The sequence below is a fragment of the Melanerpes formicivorus genome, unplaced genomic scaffold (genome assembly GCF_026170545.1).
Source record: "Melanerpes formicivorus ecotype bairdi unplaced genomic scaffold, bMelFor1.0.p_v2 SCAF_20, whole genome shotgun sequence".
Classification (NCBI taxonomy): domain Eukaryota; kingdom Metazoa; phylum Chordata; class Aves; order Piciformes; family Picidae; genus Melanerpes; species Melanerpes formicivorus.
In genome coordinates, this window is record NW_027142372.1 from 4113775 (window position 1) to 4127749 (window position 13975).

General features: G+C 39.0%; 1 protein-coding gene across 1 annotated transcript; it reads left to right on the plus strand.

The window, feature by feature from the left end:
* The first annotated feature begins 1233 nt into the window (after positions 1–1233).
* SNX20 (sorting nexin 20) lies at positions 1234–11688 on the plus strand. The gene is made up of 4 exons (XM_068150545.1): positions 1234–1333; positions 3919–4096; positions 5926–6077; positions 7154–11688. The coding sequence occupies exons 2-4, from the start codon at positions 3931–3933 to the stop codon at positions 7820–7822; spliced, it is 987 nt and encodes a 328-aa protein (XP_068006646.1). The 5' UTR covers positions 1234–1333; positions 3919–3930; the 3' UTR covers positions 7823–11688.
* Positions 11689–13975: the final 2287 nt, after the last annotated feature.

The window sequence follows — 13975 nt, forward strand, 5'->3', positions numbered from 1 at the left end:
CACCTTAGAGCTGTATTGGCAACCACAGATTTCTTTTCTGGTGTAACTTAAATCACTTTCCTCATGGAACATGCTAAATGGCCTGAAAGACTTTGCCAACATAACAGCATCTACACTAGGGTTTCTGCCAGTGTGGCCGTAGCTGCCTGGGAGTGATTTTTCATCATTCTGACAGCTATTTTGGCAAAACTTCTACATTTAGACTGAATCCAAGTTAAAGTTGGCATTCTTTTATGTTGCAAATAAACCAGAAGAGAAGCATTGCCAGTTTATGGCCCCAGTTTTACATTATTTTAAATTGTTTGTTCTAAAGGAATGTGTGGGGCAGGATCCATGTAGTCCTTTGGATGTTTGCCTCCCACGTTTGTGCTGCATTAAAATCCCTTGGTTTTTCAGTGAGTGAGCTTTGGCAATGAGGAAAGTTACATTACTAAAAATAGATAGCATCCATATTGTTTACCCCAGAAATAGTTATCCTGATGCTTTAAAACAAACTTCCAAAGTGAGATGAACTTGCAAAAGCATCTGAGCAAAAGAGCGCATGGATTACAACATCATTCTTCTTCACTTTGTCCTCAGTTCAACAAAGATTAATTTTAGGCACATACATAAGCCCATTTCAAGTTTAGTATTCATGTCACATATGATAATGCTCCTTTTTGAACTTTAAGAATATACTTTGAATTAATCATATGTTTAAGCATTGTGTTGAAACTGGGATTTCTGTCAGAAGTGCAAGTTTACCTAGGGTGAGGCTGTTTATTGTAGTACCATCTGAATTTCTTTCCTGAACTGGATGTTAAATCTGTTGTATTTTAAAGATGTCCCAAGGGGCAAGTTTTTCCACATAAGACCATTTACATATTGGTTCTTTTTTCCTAATCTCTCTTTTACTAAGTGTGGGGTTTTTTTAGTTTTAGAAATGCATGCAGAGAACTTTCCATTGATTTTGTTTTATATTTATTGTTGAACTCTTTGCTTTGCCAGACTTTGTGTTTGCATGTATAATCTTGATGCTGCTGTTTGCAAACCTGCCTTCACTGCTGAACCTGCTCTGGGGATAACAAGGCCGTGCCTTGCCCACAGACAGCACAAGGGCTGTTTGAGGCACATAGGGGATTTTGTGTGTAATCAGTCAGCACTGAACCAGTTAGCCAATTGGAAGAGGAAGTCTGATTTAATCAAGCTTTCTTCCTTCCTTTTTGTAAAACACAGAACATGCCTGCTAGATGAAGACACAGACATATTTTTGTGTGTTTTGAAAATGAAAAGGCTGTTCATGACTTCGTAGAGACTCCACATACACAACTGAAAGCTCATCAGCAGTTTCCAGGTGAGTGTTCTCTGCAATTTGGTTTCTGGCGCTACTTACAACTCAGAGCCAGAGTTGGAGTGGCACTTACCCTGAAACGGAACAGGGTGTGTATGTGTTCCAAGCAAAACTGTGTGATTTGTGGCAAGGTTTTTATATCATTTTGGAATTTTCTAATAGGTAAAAATAAACAGCAGCTTACTTTAAAGTGCTTATAGTAATTTTTAGCTGTGAAAATGAAGCTGTTTCTATGAAGTACAATTTTCTAGGCAGACATATATCATAATGTTCACTTCTGCATTCTGTTTACAAGTGTTTCTCTGTTAAGTCATGTTCTGAAGTGGTATTTTTACATGTGTGAACACAAACATACATGTTTTATGTATACAAAGTTATATATAAAAAGATACTTATCTCGAATACAGTTTTGCTCATAAGGTTGTGCCAACTCACAACAAAGAAAAAAGCTGTCATTTAAATTTGTTCAGCCATCTTCAGATTCCTCATTTAATCTGCTATATTTGAGATTACACTAAATCTAAATATTTTCAGGTTTATGCTCTTGGATTAAACTGTTATGCTTTTAAAAAATGGAGGACTTAGACAATAATAAGTCACTATTCTTTATGTTAAAAAAAAAAGCAGAATTTAAGGAAGACTGGACAAACAGTGAGAACTTTCACCTCCTAGTTCCAAATCCAAAACCAAGGGCTTCCATTATGGTCTTACTAAGGAGGACGACAACATGTATGTACTTGTTTATCCAAGCTAGGCAAAGGAAGGGGTTCTGTTTAGGAAAGTGGTTTGCACTTCTGCTGTTTGCAGTGGGGAAAGTAATTGCTTTTTTTTTAGAGCCTTGCAGTTTGTGAGAAATCAATAGGCCTTCTGAAGGCATTTCCTCACCTCTGTATCCAGCATTGCATAACTGTGTGGTGGGCAAATGGTGACAATATGTAGTAACATCCCTGTCCTAAACCCTCTCATTGCTTAATAACCACTGCTCAGGGATTTTTTTCACATTTGCAGCAGGGAAACTTGGGTGTTTTTAGAGGTGGGTTGTTCTGTTATTTGCTTTTCACCCACTGGCTAGATTGTGAGCAAGAATTGTCTCATGCTAACTCACAGAATACAGCACCCTGGCAAAGTTGTTAGGACTATTTCAGCTGTTAGTATAACACAATGATGTACCCAGTAGGTTAGAAAAAACCAAAACACCACAAAACAAAACAAACGCTAATAAAACAAACAAATAAACCCAAAAACATCCTGGGAAGACATTTATGCAGAAAAATGGACAGCCTGGGCTATGGATTAGGAATACATTGTGTTGTGTATTTAATCAGTATGTGGTAAAATAGCAGTCCTAGCATACAAATCTACTACAAATATTGTATATAGGCTATAAAGACAAGCAAATTGAAAAGGCTTAGAAAACTCAGTTTTCCTTCCACCTAGCCACTGTCAGATTTCAGTTGGTTTATTCTCACAGTACACAGTCTCTGGAGATTACTTTAAACAGTGAAATGTATCATAGTATCATTCAGGGTTGGAAGGGACCACAAGGATCATCTAGTTCCAACCCCCCTGCCATGGGCAAGGACACCCCACACTAGATCAGCCTGGCCAGAGCCTCGTCCAGCCTAGTCTTAAACACCTCCAGGGACGGGGCCTCGACCACCTCCCTGGACAACCCATTCCAGGGTTTCACCACTCTCATGGTGAAGAACTTCCTCCTCACATCCAGCCTGAATCTCCCCACCTCCAGCTTCATCCCATTCCCCCTAGTCCTAGCACTACCTGAGATCCTGAGAAGTCCTTCCCCAGCCTTCCTGTAGGCCCCCTTCAGATACTGGAAGGCCACAATTAGGTCACCTTGGAGCCTTCTCTTCTGCAGACTGAACAGCCCCAACTCCTTCAGTCTGTCCTCATAGGAGAGGTGCTCCAGCCCTCTGATCATCCTCGTGGCCCTTCTCTGGACACGTTCCAGCACCTCCACATCCCTACAGGTTTAGATGCTGCCCTATTTTGCCCTACAGGTTGTGATTAAGAAGAGATGGCAAGTTTTGGAGTCTTGAGAACAGTAAATTCTAGCAATGTAAGAGAGCCAGGCTGCTAGTTACACTAATTACCTCCAAAATTTTAGTTAATCTGAATTCAAACTTGCAAGCTTGAGGGCAAAATACAAGGAGAAAAAATCTACCCAGACTGAAGTTTATGGCAGAATTCTCATAGATAAGAACAGTACTCCCTACCTAATCTTAGTCAACATAACTTCTTACAGTTTACATAGAATCATAGAATGGTAAGTGTTGGAAGGCACCTCTGGAGGTGATCTATGCCAAACCCCCTGCTAACACAGGTAGGCCTAGATCAAATGCACAAGAATGGATTCATGGTGGGTTTTAAACTCCCAAAAAGCTATCCAAATACTTTTAGTGGGAATGGTTCTCCACTAGTACCTATGTATCCAATTCTATTTATACTATAGCTTTTATGGCATTGTGGTTGCCCTCATGCAATTTCACAAAGAACAGTGAGCAAATCAATAAAAATTACCAAAGGCATTTCAATTAAAAATGTCTTTTTTTTTTTTCTTAATCTTTCAGTGATAACTTGCAATGGACCAAGACTCACAGTGCACAGCAGAAAGAGAACTTCTAGAAGCTGGAAGCAGTATTACTACATTTTCTACCACAACTCCATCTGGTGAAGAACAAAATCAACCCAAGGCTGAAATTCTGTATCAAGCGAGAAAAGAAAACCCAGAAAAATATGACCTGCAAGGTTGATTCTATCCTTTAATTTTATTTTTCCTATAGCTATTTATGACATAAATCTTTTATATAAACCCCCTTGCTTTATTTATTGCAACAGTAGTCTAGATTTACACTGCTACACTCCACTGAAAATAAGCCTTGATGAAACATGCAGTAATAATCTAGCAATACTGAAACTGATGTGTTGCTGTAGGGTCAGGGGTGATGGCCAAAGAAACAAGGGTAAAATGCAAGCAGAGTATAGAGGGAGAGCCCAGACCAAAGACTCCCCTCAAGCAACTTGTATTCATAGCTCTGCTTTTAGTGTGGCTGCATAGGATTGGTTAACAAGCTAGTGATACTCATTAAGCTAGCACAGCTGACTCCTATCTCATCTACTATAGTTACTCATTAAGCTAGTGCAGGTGGTTCCTATCTCATCTCACAGTATCTCACCCTTAAACATTCGGCCTGGGGGACTTCCCAGATTCTCATGGGAACACAGATTCATCGCAGTCCCCCACACTGATGTACATCCACAGACAGTTTTCCTTTTCGATCTCTTGCTTATAAAATGTATTCTAAATTTAATTTACACACCAGGGACCAAAACAGTCATCAGCAAATAGCCTGTCTCAGGAGTGCACTTTCTGTACATCACTAAATCTGAACTTCTTGGCAATGTCAGCATGACTGAAGCTAGTCTCAAGCAGTAGTTCCTCACATGCCTTATGAAGAGGCAGCATTGAACTTATGCTTAAGATTGCTGTCACCTGTTATTAAACATAATGTTATCTATAATCCAAAACATATCTCGTCTAGATTTTCAGCCTGCTAAGATGTCATAAACACCACCTGTCTGAGGAAATATGTGCTTTGCAGAGATTGAGCCAAACCCTAAAGGCCTTGATAATTGAAACTGTATGGCCAAATGCTTAACAACATGTGAAAGCAGGGCCACTGAAGGAGAGCTATGGTGCCTTTACAATTCTGTTTCTGCATCAAGCTGTTACCTTCTCATTCATTTGTGGCCACTTACCTCCTTTGTCTGAATGTTAGATACATTGCAGACTGACTTCAGCTGACTATATTGACAGAGACATTATTGATTGGAAATTGGGACTCGTGTGCCCACTGAAATATAGATATTCCATTTCTTTTATCCACTTTGCTAGCCTATATGCCACCTGAAGAAAACAGTTTAGATTTCAAATACAAAGAAATCATCCTTTAGAGAGACTACATCAAATTCCTTTGTAAGCAAACTCTTCAACCAGCTTTCCAACATTTTTATATATGCATATGTATATATGTTTGTGTGTGTATGTAGCTGTGGGGAGAGAGAGAGAGGACAGGAGAGAGGTACATAAAAATATTTGTAGCTGAAATGTGGCATCAATTCAGCTACAAAGAAAAGGAGGATATGAGAATTCCTCCTTCATCTGAGCTGGTAATCTGAATTTCTCCTTTAAACTTAAAATATTCACGTTTTCTCTGCTTTTACCTGTTACTGCACAAACCCAGTATTTGAAAAGGGGCAATATTTGAAGGTGTGTCTGATGGTAAAACATATCTCCTGCTCAAACTATGCCTGAGTATACAACCTAGACATACAATACTTGTCAGTATTTTTTCTGTAACTTCAATCTGCTGTCAGTTTGGTGTCTCCCAAAACCACTATAGCTTTACTCAAAGAATTCAGACCTGTCTTGATTAAGAATGACATCACTTTATCAGTCTTGGGGTCTTGCTTCTACAACTACAGAATTTCTAGGGCCTCTTTCACAGCAAATGCAAAAGAGTTTTCTTTCCAAATGCAAAGATTGTAGTCTGACATATGAAACATACCGGTTTTAGATTCCAATGCATCCCTGAGTCCCAACTCCTCGATGACCACTAAAGAGCTTCAGGAATACTGGAGGAATGAAAAACGCCAGTGCAGACAAGTCAAACTACTTTTTGAAATCCCATCAACCAGAATTGTGGAGCACCACTTATCTAAATATGTGGTAAGCTAAGAAATGAATATGTAAGAAAATCATTAATTTTTATTCACTCTACAGGGGTCTGCACAGCACACAGCATGCCTCAAGACATGAAAGCCTTACCAAGAGCCAGGTTTCACAAGCTATGCCATACTGAGTAGATCCTGTTCTCACTGATCATATGGGCATAGCTGGTGGAATCTGTTTTGGCTATGCATTGGGCATATATACACTTTTCAGCAGGGAGCAGGACAAAGTATAGGAAAATGTCACAGTGCTTGCAAATGAAAAGAGATCAGAGAAGTCAGCTCCAATTTAGAACCTTTCAAGGAGTGCCTGTAAAGATCATTTATGAAGATTAAAAGAGAGAATTTCTCTTTAAGGAAAAAAACATAAGATAATCAAACAGACTAGTGTGCTAGTACTGGTTCACACCCTTTAACAGCAGCAAAGAAACAGCTGGCATGAGTGAAATTGCTCCAGCTGCTGTATAATCCAGTGGGAAACGGGTGGAGTAAAATGTGAAAATGGTCGTCATGCAAAAGCCAGCAAGGTCTACAGTCTGTGTCCTTAGCTGGTGTATGGTGATGCAGTTAAGTGTGCCTCACTGGTTTATAGACATTAAGGATGCAGCCTTCCTCACTGTGCTTGGATCAGGACCAGAAGAGAATCTATTTGCACAACACATAACACACTGTTTTGTTTTGCAGCCATTTTGCTAAGACCACATTTATCATAGCCATTTTAGAATTAGAAAACATCCAATTGGAAGAGACCTCAAAGATCACCCAGTCCAGCCCTTGACCCACCACTGAAGGGTCAACACTAAACCACTCTTCGGGCCCAGCCATCGAGCCATTTTTTTATCCAGTGCAGAGTACACTTACCAAGCCTTGTGCCATGAGTTTCTGAAGCAGAATGCTGTGGGAGACAGTGTCAAAGCCATAGGAGTATGCAAGATTGCAACCATAAAATTGGTGCAGGAAAGTTTCATCTTGTAGAGTGTACAATCACAGTCTTTTCAAAGCAGTAGCAGGCAAAATCTCACTGCACCGAGAGTGGTCCATCTCACACTTATTCTTCTGTTTTATTGTGTTTAGATGTATAAAATCATCATTTTGCAAACAGGAAGTTTTGACAGCAACAAGTCTGTAATTGAACGACGTTATTCTGATTTTGAGAAACTGCACAGAAATCTGCTGGAGGAGTTTAGTGAGGAAATGGAAGATGTGACCTTTCCAAAAAAAACTCTAACAGGGAACTTCACAGAAGAAATAATCAATGAGAGAAAATTAGCCTTCAAGGACTACCTGAGACTTCTATATTCTATGAAATATATCCGAAGATCAAAAACATTTATTGACTTTTTAACAAGGCCAGAACTTCGGGAAGCATATGGTTGCCTGCGGGGTGGCCAGTACACCAAAGCTTTGGAAATCCTTTCAGAAGTGGTTGGTCTGCAGGAAAGGCTGACAAGAGGCAGCCCTGTCTCAGTTGTCCCTACTCTCTGTGCTATCGTAGTGTGCTACAAGGACCTGGACAATCCAGCAAGTGCCTTTGAATATGGAGAAAAAGCTCTATCACGCCTTCATGTGCGTACCAGTCACAGGTATTACATTCCATTGCTAGAATCGATGATCACTTTGGCATATGAACTTGGGAAGGATTTTCTGTCTTTGCAAGAAAAACTGGAAGAATGGAAGGCAAAAAAAGATCCTGTAAGGGTTTTTACCCTGAAAGAACTTGCAGTTCGGGAGTATGTGCAATGAACACAAGAAATATTTTCATGGAAGAAGAAAGTTTTTAGCTCCTTATTCTGAAGACAAACCCTTTAAAGAGTAAGATCTGGAAGTTACCTATTTGGCTAACATGACTTTATATTAGTAGGAAAAAAGATAGTAAAAAAAGCTTCCATATTCAAAAGGAACAATAACATTCATGCTTTCATTATTTTGAACATAACCTGTTTTGTGTGAAAAGTCAAAACAAGAAATTATGGTGAGTAAAGCACTTAAGAATCTGCAGAATCAGAGGCATTCCTTGCTCATGTGGAAACTACTTCCTTTCAAGAACAATCCAGGTTTTTTTACTCCTCCAGCTGAAGTCCAGTCAAACAGTGCTTTGCACTTTCTGAGAATGTGATTTTGGTCTTGTTACCTCTGAAGTCAGCTGCTGTGGGCAGGGGAACCTGGGGATAAGGTTTACAATCAACTTTGGTAGGAGCAAAAAATACAAGTGACAATCAGTCCTTCAGAGATGAGGGAATATCAACCCTTTTGTAACTTGCATTGAAGGCACATTCTTATTTGGGATGATCTTTAAGTACAGCTCTGACCATGGCAGAAAATTCATACCATGTGCACTGTATGCACAAAGGAAAAGAACCACAAAAGGATGCTGTTAGGAAGAACATCTGTCTACTATAATGCTAGCATTTAATTCTGATCATCATGCTGTGAGACACATGGTTAACAGACTGTTAGCCATGTGCTCCTCTGTTGCCTTCCAGAGGTTTATGTAAATTAGGCATTGCCTTACTTTTACAGCCTTGTGCACCATGCAAATATCATCTTGATGGCACTGTATTAGGATAGGTAATTCTTTCAGGGATGCAATCCACATACATAAATAGTAAGCTTATCTTGGTTCTAATGCTCCTCTGAAATCTTCCTACAAGCTGAAGAAATCTCTCTTTACCTGCTTCTGTAATTTCCCTCAACTGTCTTATCTCTCCCATACACTTATTTTAATAATCTGATAAACTAATTATCATAAATATTTTAATTACTAATTATCATAAATATTTTCATTAATGTATCATGGCTGCGTGGATCACTATTCTCTACTGAACATATTCCACTAAGTACTTTCAGGCCTATACTCCATGTACAGATACTAGGTGGACCACAATGACACTCTCTTTAAATTAGTAATAAATGTACTAACCTACCTCCCAAACACACAGAAGAATTAGCTAATTGAAAGTGCACTGAACCTGAAAACCATTGTTGTGCATTGTTACAAGAAGGATGGCCTGGAAAAAAATTCAGAATAATACAAGTGTCTAGAGTGGAAAGTTAATATTTTAAGCAGCTAGTAGCAGATAGGCATTAAACTCAAAATATGTGGATAATTTGTTATTTGTTATTATTTTTTGTGCTGATACCAGGGTAAGAGAATTAAGAGTAATTAATTAAGAAGCTTAAGGACTAATCTTCCCACAACATACACCATTGCAGGACAGTTACAAGGGCTCAAAGGTAATGCCTTCCTTGAGGATTGTGTCTGAATCAGTAACAAAGTGGCCGAAGAGGAAAGCATATCTGGGGACTGCATTGCACCTGATCTTGGGCAACTTGAAGTTAAGGCAGAAAGAAAGCAAAACTGCTGCTCTATGGCCAAGTAATTTCCCCTCTTTTGTTCCCTCCTGTGTGCAGTGTCCCAGGCACAGCTGCTTTGCCTTCTCCTCAGGTTCCTCTGGAGTTGTATGTGAGTAGGTAATTACGTCCACAGACCCTCACCTTAGAGCTGACTAGCAAAAAAAAAATTTACATAATTCAAAAGACATTAAAATAAATGGTGCCCAACCCCCACACACACACTATTTTGTTGGTGTAAGCTAAATTTCTTCTGAGAATGCTTTTCTGTATAATATACTAGCAGAGTTTTGACAGCAGATTTGTCCTAGAAGAACCAAGTGACTTTATCCCTGTCTAGCAGAAGGCAGAGATAGTCTCCTTGTATAATGGGGGGAAATGAGCTAAATAATTACAGGAATGGTGTCAAGAAGGAACAATGTATCTGTTGGATAATTCCCCACACTAAACTGCCTTAAGGGGGAGACTTTTTGGTGGGACATCTGTGGCAACCAATGGATGACACTGTCTTCAGAGCTACCCAGGAAGACTGTATCATCTACCTCACTCAAAGGGCTAACTCCAGTGTCTGCTGCACAGAGACTTCCAGCCAAGTCAATTCATTTATGGAACTGCAGATCCTACAGCATGTGTCAGCAAAGGGTCAAGTGCATCTTTCATAAAAGCAGTTTGTGATTCAACTACTATTACAGTGCATCTAAATTAAAATCTCTCCCAAAAATTCAGCCTCCCCCAAGCAAATCATGTGCATGTTCCCTTCCTACTAATGCAAAGCCTGTGACCTTCATTTTTATTAATTTCAAAGGTGACTTGGAAAAATTAATTTTAAAGAAAAAGATGGTATGGTGATGGCAACAAATGGGGACCCCGAGGGCCTGGATGTCACCTGAAGCTCTTGCAACAGACTTGACCAGAACTTTGCAGAAGTCCCTATATTTCCGGGCCCAGTACTTCCCTAGTAAAGTTTCTCCATTCAGCTTTTCAGTACATACTGAATACAAAAGCTGTGAAACTTCACCAAATAGATTAATTTTAATTTAGGAATGTGTATTAGGAATGAGGCAATTTTGATTTATACAAGCCTATTTAATTTCTTGAATACATCTTGAAATGGAAGAGAACTTAGGGGCTGCAGGGCTGCCAGTCATAAATTCAATTTGCTCTATTTTATTCCTAAGATGTATGAAAACCTGCCATCACATCTTGAATTTCATCTGTTTCCCTTATCTATTGCCCTTCCTTAACTCTTGTTAAGAAGCTATTGGAGAAAAATGACTAAAATCCTTGTGAACTCCAGGAAAAAAAGAGAATATTGTTCATCCAACATCTGTCTAGTATATCTAGCAAACCACAAGCTGCATACATACAAGCTGGAAGAAAATTCAAATAAAATCTGAGAAGATCATTTCCAAGAGTCCTTGGAGAGTTGTATTACGATCTATTGAGCTTTGCCCCATTTCCATATCAATTATTATGTCATTTGGGGCATTAACTAGATAATACTGTTTACACAACTTTCTAAAATAACTAAAGAAGCCCATGAGGATGCCTAGTTACTTATGAAACATATGCAGACAAGATGCTCTCTGTGCAGTGCAGCATCTTGTTTACAGGGAATCCTGTGATCTTTATCACATACTTGTTATTAACTCCTGTTATCTACTGCATCACTGGAGGATAATATATGCTTTCCTGAATCTTAACAAGGCTAAATGCATTTATTGAATTCAACAGAGTTGTACAAGCAGCATGGGAGTCCAGTTCAGGACACGAGATGAAATCTTGGGTTTGTGGCTCAGAGAGCAGCTGAGTAAATCAAATCAAGAATGTTTATTTTCTGATTAGATCAAAGGCAGGACCAAGATGTGTTGAAAAACTAAATACAGTTGTAATGGTGTAAAATACTGAATGTCAATTCCCATCTGGATGAGGTGAGAGCCCCGAAGAACCAACCTATTTACATTAAGATCACATTACAACATATGTTCATCACACTTTGTTAATATATTTGCTCTATGTACAGATACACAAGAAACTAATTTCCGTGTCAGACCAGTGAGAGCTGAGAGCAAGTACATTGAAATAAGTCAAGTTGTAATGGAAGTAAGAGCAGAATAAGGTCTACTGTCTATATAAACATGTGCACAATCTCTGTACACAATGGGTGGGTGGATAGACAGATGGAGTCATGAGTGGATAGAGCAAACAAATGCGGTTGTTTTGATGCTTAATAAATGTTTGCCAAGTGTTTTAAGAAATTTGACTCAGAGCTTTCTCAAGTACCACAGGGTTATATATACATACATAGTTTTGAACATACCACCATCTTTTATTAGAAACAGGAATACGTCTGAAAGTCTGTGATTTTTGAGGCAAGAGAAACACTGAAGAGGAATAGACTGGATGGACTTTAATATACTAATCTTTCTAAACTAGTGTAAATTAAACATTGCATCATTCCAGAGAGCATTAAAGTAGACTCTTCTCTGAAAGGAAATCTTAAAGAATTTTACTGAAAATACAGAATTAAAGTCCTAATTTTTTCCAGTATTAATATTTTTGAAAGCTGGCTGCGGTGCCACTAGATGGAGCTGCAGCATTTGCAGGAGCTCAGGACTCCCGCAGGCCGAAGTGCCAGGAAAATAAACTTTTTATTTAGCCACTTGATTTTTTTAATTTTTTTTTTTTTTTTTTTTGTTAACTCTACTTTAAAGTCCAACATTTAAATGTTAATATGACTAAACTCAGTTTATGTATCTCGATTCCATTGCAAATTCAGATGGAATGCCTAGCTTTCCAGCTGCCCTTCAGGACAATTTAACATACCCCTTTATCAGCCAGCTCTGTGAGCTGGCTAGAAAGCTGAAAGAAAAAATGTTCTTGCAGCCTTTTAGACCTGGTGAGTTCAAAGCCAGAGTCACTGCAGCGTCTCAGTTCCTCCAGTACCTTTTCCTTCTGATCAAAAGGAACCAAGTGAAACTCAGAACTCTTAAAAGAACTATCAAATAATGGGGGGAGGGAAGTAAAAATAAATGGACCCATAATGCCTTCTGAATGGTGCCAGGGAAAGTTCATTGACTCCATTTTAGGCAGCTGGACTCCCAAGTGTGAAAAATGAGAGCTGGTCCTTCTTTGAATACAACTATATAAAATGTTTTAAAGCTCCATTAATTTAATTAGAGAAAGGTATAAATGTATCACAAACACCATATATACACACCTTTGATTTTGATCTTTGTCCTTTTGTTGACACATGGCTACACGGTGACTAAACCCGGATTGTAGTTGACAGTGGTCTCCTTCATCTGTGCTGGAAATAGCAAAACATAGAAGTGGTTTTGGAATCAGCCCGTGAAAAGCACAGCAGATCTGGCTACTATAGGCCTACAGTTCCCAGACCTGTGCTAGTGATGTTTATCAAGTTGCTGGGATAGCCTGGATTTGGAGACTGGCTTCTCCCCCCACTGAGTGCCAGCTGCAGACTGGAGTTTGAAAGCATCCTCCTCCTCCATCAAGGTATCTTTTCCAAAAGATTTCTGCAGAAACTACTAGATTTTAAAACTGCTTAGAAACAGCATGAGAGAAGTGGGCAGTCCAGTGGAAGCAAAAAGCTATAAAACTATGCCAAAGTCTTTGAAAGGATACCCTCAGGAGGTCAAATCTTTGAAGGGGGTCCCTCCTTGCTATTCAGTTTCTTCCAGGGAAAAAAAAAAAAATACTGGGAGAGATTAATCCAGGCTTTAAATCTGCATAAACTTTGGCAGAGGGCTCTTGTGCCCATGAGATTATAAAGTCTGCCATGAAATTAAATGGTCAAAAAAGAAGACTCAAGAATGCAGTCAAGAAGAAAAGTTTTGGGTTTTGTGAATCATGGAGAGAAGAAATCTGCAAAGAAGCAAAAAAAAGCTCCATCAGTTGTATATCACACGGCTGCATTTATAGGGTTGATGTTGGGAAACTGGGGGAAAGGAAGGGTCTAAGTTTTTTTTAAGATTGAAAAGTAACTTGGAGAGACTGACAGGAAGAACTGGTTTGGGTTTATGCATTTCTATTTTTCTTATCCTGAAGTGACAGAAGTTGCAAGTAAATGTAAACAATGATATAAATTACATAGTCTTCACAAGCAGCAGCAAACCCAACTAAATTCCTTGATTGTTATGCTCCATATGCATCTGACTAGTCCACATAGGGGCTTTAAGAGGCTTGATTTCCACTGCATCAGAATGTATTTTAAATGTACTTGCATTTTAAATATATTTAAAATTATGATTTGTCCTGCTGTGCAGCAGTTTAATGATAACTGACCTAATTTGCCACATAAATCTCTTGTGTAGGAAAGGAATTAATTTCCCTTTGGGAAGGCAGAGCAGTCTGAAAACAGCCTTTGTTTGCTGCTGCCACCCTAAAACCCTTCAATACCCGAGTTAAGAGGCAGGATGTGAAGGAAGTGCAAAGGAGAGAGTTTATTTCATCTCAGCATGTTTTCCTTATTTCTGCCAGACTGTAGCATACCACTGATGCTCACCATAGAGGGGATGAGGGAGC

What these genes read in the sequence shown, in the direction of transcription:
- SNX20 (XM_068150545.1), top strand. Translation starts at nt 3,931, where the DNA reads ATGGACCAAGACTCACAGTGCACAGCAGAAAGAGAACTTCTAGAAGCT. An exon ending in AGAAAAATATGACCTGCAAG is followed by an intron (nt 4,097 to 5,925) that starts GTTGATTCTATC and finishes TACCGGTTTTAG; the next exon opens with ATTCCAATGCATCCCTGAGT. An exon ending in ACCACTTATCTAAATATGTG is followed by an intron (nt 6,078 to 7,153) that starts GTAAGCTAAGAA and finishes TATTGTGTTTAG; the next exon opens with ATGTATAAAATCATCATTTT.